General features: G+C 38.1%; 6 protein-coding genes across 6 annotated transcripts; 3 read left to right on the top strand and 3 right to left on the bottom strand. All coding sequences in view use genetic code 12, as the record gives it.

The window, feature by feature from the left end:
* Window positions 1–608: 608 nt before the first annotated feature.
* KAR2 (Hsp70 family ATPase) lies at window positions 609–2,681 on the top strand (the record flags this gene model as incomplete). The annotated part of the gene is made up of 1 exon (XM_049324793.1): window positions 609–2,681. The coding sequence occupies one exon, from the start codon at window positions 609–611 to the stop codon at window positions 2,679–2,681; it is 2,073 nt and encodes a 690-aa protein (XP_049179482.1).
* Window positions 2,682–3,269: 588 nt separating this feature from the next.
* On the top strand, window positions 3,270–5,545 carry NOT3 (CCR4-NOT core subunit; the record flags this gene model as incomplete). Its single annotated transcript, XM_049324792.1, has 2 exons — window positions 3,270–3,276; window positions 3,339–5,545. 2 exons carry the CDS (start codon window positions 3,270–3,272, stop codon window positions 5,543–5,545), a joined length of 2,214 nt encoding a protein of 737 aa, XP_049179481.1.
* Window positions 5,546–5,937: 392 nt separating this feature from the next.
* KGF56_003458 (uncharacterized protein) lies at window positions 5,938–6,279 on the bottom strand (the record flags this gene model as incomplete). The annotated part of the gene is made up of 1 exon (XM_049324791.1): window positions 5,938–6,279. One exon carries the CDS (start codon window positions 6,277–6,279, stop codon window positions 5,938–5,940), a length of 342 nt encoding a protein of 113 aa, XP_049179480.1.
* A 164-nt stretch (window positions 6,280–6,443) lies between these two features.
* On the top strand, window positions 6,444–9,320 carry PEX12 (ubiquitin-protein ligase peroxin 12; the record flags this gene model as incomplete). Its single annotated transcript, XM_049324790.1, has 2 exons — window positions 6,444–7,812; window positions 8,089–9,320. The coding sequence occupies 2 exons, from the start codon at window positions 6,444–6,446 to the stop codon at window positions 9,318–9,320; spliced, it is 2,601 nt and encodes an 866-aa protein (XP_049179479.1).
* A 50-nt stretch (window positions 9,321–9,370) lies between these two features.
* On the bottom strand, window positions 9,371–14,146 carry KGF56_003456 (uncharacterized protein; the record flags this gene model as incomplete). Its single annotated transcript, XM_049324789.1, has 1 exon — window positions 9,371–14,146. The coding sequence occupies one exon, from the start codon at window positions 14,144–14,146 to the stop codon at window positions 9,371–9,373; it is 4,776 nt and encodes a 1,591-aa protein (XP_049179478.1).
* A 2,049-nt stretch (window positions 14,147–16,195) lies between these two features.
* On the bottom strand, window positions 16,196–17,137 carry KGF56_003455 (uncharacterized protein; the record flags this gene model as incomplete). The annotated part of the gene is made up of 1 exon (XM_049324788.1): window positions 16,196–17,137. The coding sequence occupies one exon, from the start codon at window positions 17,135–17,137 to the stop codon at window positions 16,196–16,198; it is 942 nt and encodes a 313-aa protein (XP_049179477.1).
* Between the last annotated feature and the right edge of the window lie 676 nt (window positions 17,138–17,813).

Below are 17,813 nucleotides of genomic sequence, written 5' to 3'. Positions count from 1 at the left end.
AGTTTACACGTCACATTTTTGTTTTCTTTTTCTTTTTTTTTTTTTTTTTTTCATTTTTTTCCATTGTTCATTTTCTAGCAGATTCTTTCAATCGGTTGCACTTATTCATAACGGTAGCGCTTTTTGCAACTTTAAGACTATGAATATAAGTAACATATATAAATTTTTAAAAGGCTTAATTGCGGAGATGAACTACGTAAATAGTTTTTTTTTTTTTTTGAAGACACGTCATAAAAGAAGTTTGGCCTATTATATAAACCCCCATCTCTTCCCCCCCCTCCCCTTCTCTCCCCTCCCCCCTCTTCTTCAAGATTGACACTTCACTTTCAAGGTTGACACTTTATTTATACAAGAGACATATTAGACCTGAAATCTTGTTTAATTACGTGTCAGTTATTAAAGAACGTGTTTAAAAATTCAGAACTTGTTGGTGTGGCCTTTTCTTTTTTATTTTTTCTTCCTCTTTAGTGCTTCATTAACAGAGCCATATAAATCGGTTTGAATTTTTCATCCATCTGTTATAACTTTGAACAATTTTTTTTTTTTTTTCAACAGTCCTGTTTTTATTTTCTTTTTTCTGTTGTTGAAGGGTTAAGTTGATTAAGGTCATGAGAGCTACTCAATCTAGGTGTTGGTTTCCCCGTATAGGTCTACTTTATGTAGCCTTGGTGATGTTGATTCCATTTTTAGTTTCATCTAGAAGTGGATCTGCTGTTGTTGCTGGAGCTGGTGGTTCCGATGAAGACAGTACAGATAGTTATGGTACTGTTATAGGTATAGATTTGGGTACTACATATTCATGTGTTGGAGTAATGAAGAATGGTAAGGTTGAGATTTTGGCCAATGACCAAGGAAATAGAATTACTCCATCTTATGTGTCATTTAACGGCGATGAACGGTTAGTTGGTGATGCCGCTAAAAATCAAGCTCCTTCTAATGTCAACAATACCATTTTTGACATTAAGAGATTAATTGGTTTGAAATATAACGATGACACAGTACAAAAGGAATTGAGGCATTTACCATACAGGATTACAAACAAGAGCAACAAACCGGTTGTTGAAGTTGAGTTCAATGGTGAAGAAAAGACATTTTCTCCCGAGGAAATTTCAGGTATGATTTTGGGTAAAATGAAGAATATCGCCGAGGAGTATCTTGGTAAAAAGGTCACTCACGCTGTTGTTACTGTTCCTGCATACTTTAACGATGCTCAAAGACAAGCCACTAAAGATGCTGGTACCATTGCCGGTTTGAATGTCTTGAGAATTGTTAACGAGCCAACAGCAGCAGCTATTGCTTATGGATTGGACAAGACTGATAAGGAGAAACAAATTATCGTTTACGACTTGGGTGGAGGTACCTTTGATGTGTCATTGTTGTCCATCGAAGGTGGTGTTTTTGAAGTTTTGGCAACTGCTGGTGATACTCATTTGGGTGGTGAAGATTTTGACCACAAGGTTGTTAGATACTTGGCCAAGCAATTCAAAAAGAAGCACAACATTGACATTACGTCGAATCCAAAAGCCATTTCAAAATTGAAGAGAGAAGCTGAAAAAGCCAAAAGAACTTTATCTTCACAAATGTCCACTAGAGTTGAAATTGATTCATTTGTCGATGGTATTGACTTTTCTGAAACTCTTTCAAGAGCCAAGTTTGAGGAGTTGAATATTGCTGCATTTAGAAAAACTTTGAAACCAGTTGAACAAGTTTTGAAAGATGGTAACGTTAAGAAGTCTGAAATCGATGATATAGTTTTGGTTGGTGGTTCTACTAGAATACCAAAAGTTCAAGAATTGTTGGAAAATTTCTTTGATGGTAAAAAGGCATCTAAAGGTATTAACCCAGATGAAGCTGTTGCCTATGGTGCCGCTGTCCAGGCTGGTGTCTTGAGTGGTGAAGAGGGAGTTGATGACATTGTTTTGTTGGATGTCAATCCATTGACTTTGGGTATAGAAACATCAGGTGGAGTTATGACCACTTTGATCAAGAGAAACACTGCTATTCCAACTAAAAAGTCACAGATTTTCTCAACAGCTGCCGATAACCAGCCAACTGTTTTGATCCAAGTTTACGAAGGTGAAAGAACAATGGCTAAGGACAATAACAAATTGGGTAAGTTTGAATTAACTGGTATTCCACCAGCTCCAAGAGGTGTTCCTCAAATTGAAGTGACATTTTCTTTAGATGCCAATGGTATTTTGAAAGTTGAAGCTTCCGACAAGGGAACAGGTAAATCCAAGAGTATTACAATTACCAATGAAAAGGGAAGGTTATCTAAGGATGATATTGACAGAATGGTTGAAGAAGCCGAGAAGTATGCTCAACAAGATCAAGAATTGAAGGAAAAGATTGAAGCTAGAAACTCATTAGAAAACTATGCCCACCTTCTAAAAGGTCAATTGAATGACAAATCCGACACTGGATTAGGTTCGAAATTGGACGAGGATGACAGGGAAACATTAGACGATGCTATCAAGGAAACTTTGGAATTCATTGAAGATAACTTTGATACTGCTACTGCTGAAGAATTTGAAGATCAAAAACAAAAATTAGTCGACATTGCTAACCCAATAACATCTAAATTATATGGCGGCGGTGAAGCTGGTCCAAATGACGGAGGTGATGATGCTAAATTTGGCGACGACGATTCAGACGACGAATTAGATCATGACGAATTGTAAATAAGAAGTCCCCTTTGTTTTATATATTATTATAGATCATTGTAAGAGTATAAAAAAAAAAAAAGTGACAAACAAAATTTAGACAAAAAAAAAAGAGAAAACCAACTAAAAACAGTGACATGAAAAGTATCCTTTCATAACACTGTTATTGATGATTATGGGGGGAAAAATACCTCTTGATAGTGGGGAAAAACACCCTTTAATCATATATACTTGCCTTCATTTCTATTTGGAAACTACAGGATGTTTCTGTAATTGCAATTGTAAGTGATAAAAAACGAACCGAAAAAAAAAAAAAAAAAAAAAAAAAAATTGATTTTCAGAAAGCAGAAAAATTTCACCAAAAAAGTTGTACCTTTACATTTTTCGAGTTTAAAGTAACCCCCCTCAAAAAGAAGGCTAGAGTATGGCGAATAGGAAGCTACAGAAGTATGTATTATTGCCCAGGAAATCCCTGACAGAAGTTGTCTTTTTCTTTTTCCTGTTTATGGTGACTAACACTATTCCACTTTTTTTTTTTTTCTTGTAGGGATATCGATATCATTTTTAAAAGAATCCAGGAAGGATTACAGGATTTTAACTATCACTATGAGAGGTATGAGAGTCTAACGAATACAGAGGACGATTCTGATAACCAGCGAGAAAAGGAGAAGCTAGCGAATGATTTGAAAAAAGAGATCAAAAAGCTACAGAAATTTAGGGAGCAGATAAAACATTGGCTACTGAACGATGCTGTGAACACGCTAGGGCCGGTAGGGACGTCATATATGGGGAAGTTGCTAGAGAATAAGAGTGTTATTGAAGATGCTATGGAGACGTACAAATCCGTGGAAAAACAAACCAAGTTGAAGACATTTTCCAACCAGTCGATCATGATGACCTTTATCGATAGCGCGCATGGAGACGAGGACGACGAGGATAGCGAGGAAATAGAAAGCAGCGAAGAAGAGGACGAAAGTGAGTATGAAGGGCTATCGGAAGAAGCAGTTGACTCGATAAAATTTTTCAAGGATGCTATTAGTGAGCTAAAAGAGCAAACAGAAAAGTCCACACACGAGCATGAAAAATTAGCAGGAAAGAAATTGAGAAAGAATAACTTGTCAACGATAGAAGCAAAGAAGGAGAAGATACAGGCGACAATAGCCAATAATAAGTTTCATCAAAAGAAATTGCGCAAGTTGATCAAATTATTGAAAAATGGTCTGGTGATTGAGTTTAATCTTATTTTTGCTTTAAAGGGAGATATTGAACAATACTTGAACACAAATGGAGATTACGACTTTGGCAAGGATACCGAATTGTATGAGGATATCTTTAATCAAATCGCTGCAGCAGAGGAGGACTATTCCGAAATTCATGAAGATCATTCAACTGAACCAACACTGGAAGAAGGTAATAATGAATATTCTGCAACAAAGAAAAATGGTTATATACTGGAAAACTTTGCAGCAGCAGCAGCAGCAACAACAACAACAACAGTGGCATCATCATCAACATCACATCCTACAAACCTGCAAGCTCATGAACACAACAATACAAGCGCAGCTGCTAATCATTCAACAACACAACCGGTGCTATCCAGTTCCGGTCCACAACAAGCTCACCACCACCTTTCCAAAAATAGTTATTCATCACCTCCTACTCAAAACAACCAAGCCCCCGCAGTCGCTGCCGCCGCCGCCACTACCTCCACCCCCACCACCACCACCACCTCCTCCTTATCATCACAGAATCACTCTCATACACTACATGGTCAACAAAATTCTGGGTCACAAACTAGTCCAGAGATTGCCTCTCCTGCAATAGTAAGATCGTTAAAGCCAGCTACAACGCCTTCAAAGCCCGTAGGTGGCCTCAAGTGGTCTGCAGCAGCAGCAGTTGGTATCCCGGACACTCTATATAAGTCATCATCAACCGAGTATGAAGATGAAGGATTACAGAAAGGAAATGTTGCAGTTGAGAGCCCCAACAATCGAGCCGCTGCAGAGGAAGAACAACAAGAAGAAGCAGTAAAAGAAGAAGAAAAAGAGGAAGAAGAAAATGTACAGTTTGACCCGATAAAACTAGAGCCAATTGATTTGGATAAATACAAAAACATAATAGCCAACTCCTCATTATCAAAGACAGAATTGAACTTGTTTGCAGATATGAATTTGGTGCGTGTACCTCCCGGAATTCAAGACTTGGCCGTCTCATTTGCTTCGAAGCGTAATAACGACGAGTTCAAGATCTTGGTTGACTCACAAGATTTCAATCAGTATACTTGTCCAATTTATAAATCGTATTTGCCCAAGATTGTTCAACCAAATTATTATTCTCAGTTTACAAACTTCAGTTTCAAGCATCCTATACAATTAACCAAATTTCAGTCTCATTGGAACAAGATCAGGGCCTACTATGGGTTTGGGGGTCTAGTAAAAGAAATTAAGGATTTGTTATTACGAGAGACGCCCGAAAACGCAGCCTTGATTGCTGAATTAACATTTGTATTTTTCTATGGTTTTTACTATGGATTAACACCAGCAGAAAACCTTATAGCAGAAAGTAGTTTGTTTGAATTAGGTTGGAAACCATACAGGACCCAGTTAGATGTGCCTACAACAATTAACAATTCTGTTTCGCGAGCTGCTTCGACAGATGGTATGAATAAAGAAAACCATTCCAGTCAGTATTTCTACTGGTTCAGGAGACTAAAATTGATTTCTTCTTCTAGTGACCAACAACAGCCATTGGATAAGACTCAAGCTTTTGAGATTGGAGATTACCAAGTGTTTGATTTGAATTTTTGGGAGATTTTTGTAAAATATGGGTTTAAGCTTGATTATTCTTCTTGTCAATTGGAACCTTCTAAAACGTTATTTTAAGAAAAGAAAAATTGATGTTGTATATGTATGTGTGTATGCATATATTTACATTTATGTATAATTTGATTACCAGCACTGACACTACGACACTACGACACTATCGAGCAAAGCGAGATAGTGGAGCAGCACTGACTACACCGACACTACGACACTATCTCGCTTTGCTCGATAGTGGAGCAGCACTTTGTAGCTTGTCGACACCCTTTTAGCGACACTATCGAGCAACACTTTGTAGCTTGTTGACACCCTTTTAGCGACACTATCTCGCTTTGCTCGATAGTGGAGCAGCACTTTGTAGCTTGTCAACACCCTTTTAGCTTTTCAGCTTCTTCCACCAGCGTCGCCTTCGGCTCCCGCTGGTTGGCTCCCACTGGTTGGCTCCCGCTGGTATACTAGTGTTCAGAATCCAAGATGAATTGTGAAGACTGCAAAATACCCGGCGACTGAGCAAACTCAAAATCATCCGAAAAGAAAAGTAAATCAGAGTTTTCCTTCACCTCATCCCCCTCCAAACCTTCACTACCAACCTTTTCACCTCTATCTGAATCAAACTTGATGATTGATCCATTTTTGGAAACTAAATCAGGAGGTTTTGGGTACGACAATGGATTGGGAATATCTGAAACATCGATCAAAAGTTCATACTCAACCTTGTCCAACCCAAACTCCTTAAGCTTCGCTCTCTTTATATGATAAGTTGCTACAAGCAGCTTTAAGCTAGTAATGGTCTCCATTATTAACTCAGCTTCTACAAGAATGGCTCCTTCCTTCTATTGTAATAAAACTCGTTAACAAAACCTTCTCCACATAAAACGCAAGCGAAAAAAGAAGAATGAAAAATTATATCAATGGTATATATAGAAGGGGTATATATAAAGGGGGTATATAAAGGGGAATAATGGAGTACTACTCGTCGCTAGATGCATCACAGTTAGATTCTGAACGGCCTACATTATTTGAGATAATATCAGCTAATCAATTAGAATCGCTTCTTTCACCTTCGTTACGGTACATTCTAGTTCACTATGCGAGCAAATATCCGAGGTATCTACTCAAGCTTAATAACTATTTTGATGAAATCAACTTGGTATTCAGGAGTTTTATAGAGTGGTATTTTTTAAACTACTGGCAAGCAACGTTTACGGAAAACTTTTATGGGCTAAAAAGGGTGAATCAGACGTTGTTATCTCAAGGTAACTACAATGGTAGCAAATTGGCTCAATTAGTGCCATCGATGATTGAAGAAACAAGAAAATTGACAAGTTTGCAAAAAATTGTATCCATTTTCGAAGTTTCTGGTGTGTCCTTTTTGTCGGAAAAGTTGAATTATTGTTACGAGGTGTGGTATACAAAGTATATAACGAACCAGTTGAAAACTCATGAGTCATTATCTAAAAAGGAAAACATTAAAATACAAATCAAGAGGAAATTCGTTGAAATCTATCCATATCTTCAAAGTGGGTACCGTTTGGCAAATTTGATAACCACTTTGATGTATTTGAGTGGTGCATCGAAATCGCCAACCATTTTAACCTACCTCTTCAAGATCAACTTTTCACGATTATCGCAATACGACTATGATAAAAATGAACCAAAACAGGATACGAAACAAAACTTTGGAGAAAAGACAAATAAGGTTGCTCCACCAACAACAATCGAATACATATTAAACTTACTTGATACTAAGGTGAGACATCCATCGTGGAAACTCACCAAGCTTGTTCTTGGAACATTCTTCCCCGTTGCAATATTCACATTGAAATTTCTTGAATGGTGGAATAGTTCTGGGTTTTCGTCAAAGTTGTTGAAAAATCAGGGAAATACACTTACATTCACATTGCCACCACCATTGGCGTTAACTTCAGCACTTTGTCAGGAAAAAAAATTGAAGCAACATCAGTACAATAAGAAGGAGAAAAGAAAGGCTTACAAATCGGGAAAACTTTGCCCATTATGTAAAAAGGAAATGACAAATCCCGCTATAATCGAAACAGGGTACGTATTTGATTACTCTTGTATTTACAACTATTTGGAGAAATCACATATCATAGTATCGAAAAAGAAAGCCGAAGTAAGAAATGAAGAGGAGGAGGAGGAGGAGGATTCTTCAATCTCAGACATTGACGAAGTAGGCATTGATACGAAGCTGGAGAAAACTGAAACTGTTATTGACATTAATAAAGGCGGAAGGTGCCCAATAACGGGGAGAAAATTATTAGGTTGTAAATGGAACCCGCTCACAAATGAATGGCAAATCGACGGGATACGTAGACTCATCTTTTAATTGGGTTTTATCACCTATTGAACATCACCATCATCATTCTCATCAAAATCAATATCATTATATCTACCGGGACTTAATGGTAGAGGGATACAGCACAGCACGACCATTGTTCTCTTGGCACGTGGTAGCATTATTAGGTAGCTGCAAATTTTTACCAAAAATGGAAACCAGAGCCAATTTCAACTTTCCAACTTTTCAAACTCCTTTTTGCATAAAGTCTTGTACAAACGCACAAGAACCAATTGTTTTTATGGTTTAGGAGAAAAGATGGATAGCGAAAATAGCTCTTTACAAGCGATAAAGTTTGACAGAGATAATATAACTTTAGAGATACTTGATCAATTGGTTTTACCTTACTTCACGAAGTATATTCCTATTACAAGTATAGACGATGCGTTCCAAGCAGTTAAATCGATGCAAGTCAGAGGAGCACCAGCAATTGCCATTGTGGGGGCGTTTTCAGTTGTAGTAGACGTTCATAACTCTTTAAAGTCAAAAACGAGTGAAACTAAGACGGTGCATGATTTAAAACAATCTTTGGATTATTTAATTAAATCGCGTCCCACAGCAGTCAATTTAGCTAATGCTTTGAACGACATTGAAGCGATATTGGCCAAGTTTTCAAAGACCGAACCGGTTACTAAAGAAATATACAAGTTGATTTATGAGTACGCTACTAAGTTATACGATGATGATTTGGCAAATAATTATAAAATTGGAGAAAACGGATTGAATTATATGGTGGAGTCATTGAAGAAGGAGAATTTCAAGGGACCATTTTCAGTTATCACAATTTGTAACACCGGGTCATTAGCAACTTCAGGTCACGGTACCGCATTGGGTATCATTCGTTCCACGTATCAACACTTGAATGAAGTGACTTCAAATGAGGATTTTTACTTAGATCATATATACCCTTGTGAAACGAGACCCTACAACCAAGGAGCAAAACTCACAACATACGAATTAGACTACGATGAAATACCATTCACATTGATTTGCGACAATATGGTATCATCACTAATACAAACATTGCTGAATGGAAAAGAGATTCATGGCAAAAGCTCGCCTGTTAAATTCATCATTGTTGGGGCTGACAGAATCGTCAAGAATGGTGATACCGCAAACAAGATCGGCACTTTCCAATTGGCAGCGATTGCCAATTTTTTCAATGCAACTGAAAACTCAAACATTAAATTTATCGTTGCTGCTCCAAGAACAACCATTGATTTAAAGACAAATAGTGGTGCAGGAATAAAAATCGAGGAAAGGCCACATAATGAGTTGACTACTCTTGTTGGTCCCATTTTGAATGAATCAGAAGTTGGAAATAAGGTCACTGTGGGTATTGCTACACCCGGAATTACAGTTTGGAACCCAGCTTTTGATGTAACACCGCATACCTTGATAGATGCTATCATAACTGAATATCCAAAGGCTTTTATCAAGAATAAGAAAGGTGAGTACAATTTGTCCGAGTATCAAAAGTAAGTTACAGTGTGAATTTACCTTATCACTAAGTCTAAAAAAAAAAAAAAAAATCACTTTTTCTTTCTTTTTTGATTTTTCTTTTTCTTTTGGGATTTGGATTTGTTGTTATTAGGAACATTCACGTTATTTTCTTCCTTATCCTTTGCGACGGTGGTGATAATTGTTTCCTTACCTGGATCGGCTCTAGGTTCGTGGTCGTTTTGTTGCTCTTCCTCCAATTCCTTGCCATTAGTACTGTTGTTTGGATTTTCGCTTATGGTCTCATCAATGCCAGATTCTCTCTCATTCAAATTCACTGTCTCCGTTGTTGGCTTTGATACAAAGTCTTCAGCAAGATCTAGTTGCAGTCCCTGTTTCGTATTATCGGTAATACCGAGATCCTTCATATTCTTTGTCATGCCCCTAATTGGTTCAGCACTATTTGAAGCTTTCGTCAAATGGGCGGTATTATGAGTTTCATCTATAGATTTGGTTACATCAGTGACTTTTTGTTTGTGAATAGTAGGTGCAGCTGGTTCTATTTCTATTTCTAAATCTAGATCATTCTGCTTTTCATTATCTTGCTCGTCTTTTTGATTTCCATCTAAATGGACAACCTGATGATTCAGCACAGCCTCTTGCGAATCAGCCATCACCTGGACGTCTTGTGGTAAACTATCATGAGAATTATCTGTAGATTTTTGTTCTTCTGTCTTGCTAGTCTCAGGAGATAATGCTTCATTCTCTTTATGTGAGTCTTCAGCAGAGCTTTCTTTGTTGAAAAGTTCCTTTTTCGACTTTGTATCGTTGCCCTCAGTAGAAACGGATAAAGCAGTTTTTGCAGTTACGTCTGACTCTGTATCCAACATCTTTACTTTGCTATCGTTTTCAAGCGGACTAGACTTCTTATTGATGGTTTGCATATGTTGAGGAACTTCTTGGTTTGTCGTGGGCTCTTCCTTGGTAGTGATATCTTCTTCCTTAATAGACTGTGCTTTTGTAGAAACATCTCCTTCTTTGGTAAGCTCTGCCTCTGTCCTAACTTCTTCTTTATTGCTAGGCATTTCTGTGACAGGGACACTAGTAGTTTTTTCACCTATCTCACTTGTTTCAGCTTCCATTACTCCCGGTTCCAAATTCGATTCATTTTCAGTAAATTCAACAGGCTGAGAACCCTCTCTTGACTCCTTGTCGATACCATCAGCAGCACCAGAAACCACGCTAGATTTTTTTTCCTGCTTCTCCTGCTTCTCCTGATTTTCCTGATTTTCCTGATTCTCCTGATTCTCTTCCTTTTCCGAAACCAAAGTTTCTGACACAGAGGCGGATTGAGGAGGTTTAGGTGGAGGAGAAGAAGTCTCCACTGCTGCAGTTGTATTGTTTTCCTTTTCTATTAATTTCTCATCAACTTGTTGCTCATTATTCTCAGCAACTGACGGCAATTCCTGCAGAGGAGCAGGACTTCTTTCAAAAGAGCTTCGAGCAGAAGAGACCAATTTCTCAAAACTAAGTCTTGATTTAGCTAGTATTGGCTCAGCTTGTTGTCTCTTTGCTTCATCTTTATTTTGCCTCATTTTCTCTTCCATTCTAACATCTTCTTCGGTAGGCATCAGATTAACATTCTCCCAAATAACCTGCCCCGAGTTGCCATACCCTGGTAAATCACCAAGTTTGTCTCTGAAATAATCAATATCCCGTAACAAATTTTGTTTTTCATTAAAGTCCTTAAATGCTGGCAATTTGGTACAATAATTCTCAACAAGAAGTCTCTTGTAACTATCAAAAATCTGCAGCAATACTAGTGAATACTTCAAGTCTGGTAAATACTTCATTAAGACTTTTGCCACGGTTGAAGTGTCACGCACGAGATCTTCCATATAACTATGGCACTGTTGCGGATGCTTAAGTGGTACTGACCAATCAATGGCGAGCAGTTTGGTACAACCGGCTGTTGTTCGAACTTGCATAATGGTGATGATCTTTGCAAAGAGTTCAGTTTCATGATCCTTGTAGTTACTAATTATCTTTGCAAATGTAACTTCATCATCACTCTTCCGTTTGGAATCTTTAAATGCTCCTTTTAAACTCTGAAGAAAAGCTATATTGTACTCGATAAATCGGATACATAATGCTAAATGTTTAGTCGTTATATGCTTCAACCCAGCAGTTCTCGTTGCTCCAGCTCCAAGCACAGATTGCGAAGTTTTTGAGTTCAAATCCTTGAAATAGTTCAAAAGATTATTTTCAATTGTTGATGCAAAAGTGGGGAATGCCTTACTAGCTATCATGTAATCTTTTACGTGATTGGTTACAATTACAGCCAAATTCGGAACAATAAACTCATTCTCACCGATAAATAATCTTGTTGGCAGCAGCAAAGATTCTTGCTCAGCAAGAATATCGGGTTCTTGCTGTGCTTCATAAAAGTTGAAAATTTCTAGCCACTTATCACCTGAAAAGCCATTTTCTCCATTGCTCTGAACATACTCTGAATACTCAACAATTTGGTTCAAAGCAAGCTGTGTGGGCGCCAAAGTTTCTGGGTTTTCCATTACCTTCCATGTTTCTTTTGAGCAACTGTTTACCATCAGTTTGAACGAGTTCACATGAAGTCTATGTATAAAATATGTTATATGATTTTGAAACCACTCACTCAACACATTACCTGCTCCGCTAAAGGCAAATGCAGGGTTTATGAGCTCACATTCCTGTAAATATGCTGAAGTAAGTGAGTACAATTTTAGATAAAGCGGTAAAGGCAAATCCGCAGTTTGCTCCAGTCTTACGCTAATAACTTTCATGAGTCTGATTTGAGTAAGTTCAATAGCTTTGTGTATAGATTTCGTAATATCCAAGGACATTATATCCAAACTATTATTATTATCACTATTATTATTATTATTATTATTATGATGATGATGATGGTTATTATTGCTATTGTTGTTATTATTATTGTTATTATTATTGTTATTATTATTATTATTATTATAATTATTGTTACTATTATTATTACTTGGAATCATGGCCGTTAATGCAAGGTCCAATAACATCTTTTGGTGAACAGTTAATCTTCGCAAACATTCTGATAATTGGGCATATGTTTTGCAGAGCATTTCTTCAAACTCTTTTGGCGTAAGAATCTTAATGTTCGTACTCATTGCGTTTTGAGGTCGAATCGTTTCATTAGCACCGTCCACTTGTTTTGGAGCTGGTGTACTTTCAGATGAGTTTTGCAATGAAGGAGTTTCATTTAAAGCGGTACCAGTGGGCAAGTTCTGTTTAATCACCTCTTTGATCTCCGAAATAAAACTGTTTTGATAAAACGTGTATGCATTGGTGAGTTCTTCTGCCTTGATGAGGCTCTTAACAAACTCCTGCAATTGAAGTCTCACTTCAGAGTCAACTTGAAGGTAAGACATATTAACAGTTTTTGATGCACTTTTTCTTGTTTTGTCCTTATTGGCATACATTCGATTGAACGTGTCTCTTGTAGGTACACTTTGATAATGTCCTCTCAAATCGTCTAGAAGCAACTCAATGAAATCTTCAATATACTTCCTAGCACAATCAGTTTTGAGTGATTGTAGATCATTACGTAAATGAATCAATGCAGGTAAATTTTGAAGATCAACCATTGGGAGATTGGGATACATGCTCTTTACCTCTTCATCAACAATATCAGTACGATCTACACCATTAATGAGGTTTTCAACGGTAACAATTTCATTTAGACACTTGACGTTATCATTAGCACTGAAGGACCTTTTGGCATTCAGGAATATTGTTGTGATGTACTGTAATTGAATAATGGATTTTTCCAAAATTTCCACGTTACGTCTTTCAACCATCTTCGCAAGTACCTCAAGACCTAGCTTTGCTTGATCCCGCTCGAGCGTGGTGATATTGTTCAAAAGTCTATGGTATTTTTCGACGCAAGTTTGAGATTTCTTCTGAATGCTTTCTATATCTCCGATAGCGTCAAAAAAAGAATCTGACGTCCTTTCAATTTCCGAAACCAAATTCAATTCCACCAAGTCCAAATAATGAGATAGTTTGTCCTGTAATGCAGTATCATTTACAATGTGGTCCTCTTCCATTAGCTTCAAGTCAGAATCTTCCAACACTTGGCTGAAGATACGCGGGTCGTCCAATTTCAAGTCTGGGTCAAGAAACACCTCTGGAATTTCCGCCAACAGTGTTCCACTTTCTTGTTGTTTTTGTAAACTTTCAATTGAAGAAGATCTTGAAAATTGGCCATTATTTTTCTCTGTTGCCTCTGAGAGCTTTTTCAACGAATCTTCGGTTAATGCTCTATAACTTTCCTCGAATTTTTTATATTCACCAGCTATATCATTGATAAACTTCTCCTCTAGTACTCGGTTTGGTACTTTTTTCTTTAAGCGTTCCAATTGAACCTGAGGAATATCCTTTGATGTTGGAGCATCAATATTATATATGGTGGTTGTTCCTCCATTCAACGTGACCATTGTTTTCAAAGCACGATTTCTCCTCAATCGAGCTATATCAGAGCCAATTGTTAACTCATAGATCGAGTTTGGACCCAATGGCGAGTAGGTGCTGCTCTTACTATCGTCATTGAACAAAGTGTTGGACAGTATGACGCTCTCATTATCTATGCTTCGTCTACAATTTGAAAAAGATGTCACTGAGCCCATTCGCCTATGCCTCTGTAGCGAATACGGCCTTGCCTGGTTGGTCGAAGTGGCACTTGGAGACTCATATATTACCGACGAGTGCTCCGACTCGGAAGGTAAGTCGTCGTTTAAATTTATAGTCGCATCTTCAGCTGAGCATGTATTTAGTTCATCAGATGAATCATCCGCCATGGGTAGCAGTAGTAGTAGTAGTAGTAGTAGTAGTAGTAGTTAGTCGTCGTGGTGATGTGATGTGCAGTTGTTTTCAATAACTATTTGTGGTAAGTCTTGACTCACTCGAAAAGAACAGTATCAACAGCAAACTTCACCCCTAATTGGCTTTGGTTTCCTTTGTTTTTATGCCGGTCCTCTTGAGATTAAAGCTAGTGTTATCAAAGTTGGCCCGAAATTTGTTGGTTATTGAAACCGACAAAAAAAATTCAAATCTAAATGTCGTGAAAGATAGCATGTAAAATGTCGCGACACTACGACACTATCGACAACGACACTATCGAGCAAAGCGAGATAGTGGAGCAGCACTGACTACCTTAGCTCGATAGTGTCCCAACACTTTGTAGCTTGTTACAACACTATCGAGCGACACTATCTTGCTCTGCTCAACAGTGATTTTTAGAGTCAATAAGAAGATTTTATAAAATTGTTTTCTGCACAACTTTTATTTGTATTTTGTCACCAATAAATTACATACACTATCGAGCGAAGCAAGAAAGTGGAGAAACGGTGAGTAGCAGCACAGAGTAGCAGTACAGAATAGCTTGTTACAACACTATCGACACTATCGAGCAAAGCGAGATAGTGGAGTAGTACTGATTAGCCTGTTACAACTATCTCGCTCTGCTCGATATTGGAGCAACACTAAATAGACACTATCTCGCTTTACTCGATAGGTGTTTATTGCTGGTGAGACTTTCTAAATTTTTGTTTTTCGGCGCTAAGAGTAAATATGGTAATTCCTAGAATGTTATTACCCGGCTAAAAATAAAGTAGAAACTCTATGCAATAAACTAGTTAGTTGGTGTGTTCTACTATCGAGCTGAGCGAGATAACTCTAGCAACAAACTATTTAGCTGGTGTGTTCTACTATCGAGCTGAGCGAGATAACTCTAGCAATAAACTATTTAGTTGGTGTGCTCCACTATCTCGCTCTGCTCGATAGTGTCGAGTGTCGATTGAAATTCCTAGAATTTTGTTACCCGGCATAATTGTCTTTTTAGCCGGGTTATTTTCAAAGAGCTCTCGCCTTCCTCCAATGAATTTAAAAAATTAGTAATCTATTTCGCAAGTATTAGGTAATATTATTCAGACAAAATCTCATCTTGTCATCTTATATCATCTTGTCATCTTATATCATCTTGTATCATTTTATACAACAACTACCACCACTATTATCCATTACAACCACTATGGCAGGAGCTAAGGATCAACAAAAGGAAGACAGACCAAAACCATGTTGCGTTTGCGTTCCCGAAAGAGAGGCTAGAGACAAATGCGCATTATGGCATGGCGTGAATGACGATAATTGCAAAGCTGAAATAGAAGCTTATTGGAAGTGTATGAAAAAGTACAACTTCCACAAAGATTCAGTATAGTATAGACATGGAAGATTTTTCCATAAAGAAAAGGAGAGAACCCCACTTGTGTACATATAACCTCTCTACTCTATTTATACTTGAATACATACAGCAATAAATGAACCTTTTTTTTGTTTTATCGACAACGACACTATCGAGCAAAGCGAGATAGTGGAGCAGCACTGACTACACCGACACCATCTCCCTTAGCTCGATAGTGTCCTAACACTTTGTAGCTTGTTGCAACACTATCTCGCTTTGCTCGATAGTGAAGCAGCACTGACTACACCGACACCATCTCCCTTAGCTCGATAGTGTCCTAACACTTTGTAGCTTGTTGCAACACTATCTCGCTTTGCTCGATAGTGAAGCAGCACTGACTACACCGACACCATCTCCCTTAGCTCGATAGTGTCCTAACACTTTGTAGCTTGTTGCAACACTATCTCGCTTTGCTCGATAGTGAAGCAGCACTGACTACACCGACACCATCTCCCTTAGCTCGATAGTGTCCTAACACTTTGTAGCTTGTTGCAACACTATCTCGCTTTGCTCGATAGTGAAGCAGCACTGACTACACCGACACCATCTCCCTTAGCTCGATAGTGTCCTAACACTTTGTAGCTTTGCTCGATAGTGGAAATCTGATTCATTCGTCAGCCGATCCATACCCCTTGTGAGGCAAAGGAGACGTTTCTCCTGATGTGTCTCCTCTTTCTAGGTCGTTCCCATTCTTTGAGGCTTCAATTCGTTCCTCTTCTTGTAAAACTTCTTCAATTTCTCTCCTTCTTACACTCTCAGTCTCGTCGTCCCAATCAGGAAATCTAAACTTCAACAATTTGTTGCTATTGGCCCACATTTGATTTCTAATGAAATTATCAATCAATATTAGCTGCAAACAGTTCAAAATTATAGGTATAACAAACATAACCATCAATATTTCAAACTCTTCGGGAAATTCATCTAGCCATGCTAATAAAATGTGTGATGTTATCCACAACAATTGCCTCTCAAAAATCTCAACAAATCCATAAAGAATGAACTTGGTAATCATTAAGGAACTGAAATAAACCGCTAATTGCTTACAAAACGCCGTGAAGCTAGGATGATTGACGTTTCCATATTCACCACTATCAATGTGCAGGACGCCAAAGTAGCTCTTTAGTATATGGGTGATACTTCGGAAAACCAAGTATAAGATATAAACTCCAATAGTGCAGTCCAAAACAATGCTCAAAAAATACCAATCACAAGGATCATCGTTATCACTGCTGTCATCTCCTCCACCTGCTCTCCTCCTCTTCTCCAACATCCACATGGTCACCTCAGGTGCAGTCTTGAGCATAGACAAAATCACATTGAAAACATGTACACCTAAAGCTCCAATTAACTGCTTGCTCACGTCAAACGTCCATACAGGCCAAGTTCGTCGTATTGGATACTCATAAAACCGTTTGACAATTAGACTCGAGATACAAAGTAGACCAAGCACAGCTTGTGTAAATAAAGAAAACGTGCCTATGAGCTCACATTTTCCATCATCGTCTGAAGGTGCCGTGGTATGAGTCGGCGTATAAGAAAGAGTCACCATTATTGCGCTATCTATATCTTTCTGAGCTTGCCTAATATGCAAATATGTCAACCTGGTAACCTGTAACCTGTACGTGTACGTGTACCTGTATATATATATGTAACGCACCGATCGTTTTTATCCACCTTAATCAAAGAGTCACCTCCTTGCTCGTCAAACTTCCCCTATGCTATACTCTTCCTTTGCAATATTCAAAACTTCCCAACCAATATAACTATTCTATATATAAAAGAAGAAGAAGAAAAAAGATTAGTCAATGATAATGTCAAAAATTGATGGGCTTGGCTTATCGCTTGCTCTCTTTACCACAATCAGTAACAATCTCAACTTATTTTTTTCTTTTTCCAGGGCGGGAAGGTGGGAGATACGGCGGGAGGTGCGACGAAGAACGCGGCGAGGGGTTCAAGAATTTCTTTAGGACAATCGCGCGAAAAATAAAAAAGATAAATGTCATACACAATAAGCTTTTGATTGCTAAGGGTTGATTGAGGAGGAGGGACAAAGAAATGAAATAGCAACCTTCACTAGAACACTATCGAGCAAAGCGAGATAGTGTCCTAACACTTTGTAGCTTTGCTCGATAGTGTCCTAACATTTTGTAGCTTTGCTCGATAGTGGAGCAGCTCTAACCACACCGACACTACGACACTATCGAGCAAAGCGAGAAAGTGGAGCA

This window comes from Candida oxycetoniae (genome assembly GCF_023343755.2).
Source record: "Candida oxycetoniae strain CBS 10844 chromosome Unknown scaffold37, whole genome shotgun sequence".
Classification (NCBI taxonomy): Eukaryota; Fungi; Ascomycota; class Pichiomycetes; order Serinales; family Debaryomycetaceae; genus Lodderomyces; species Lodderomyces oxycetoniae.
This window is presented reverse-complemented; position numbering and strand designations above follow the sequence as displayed.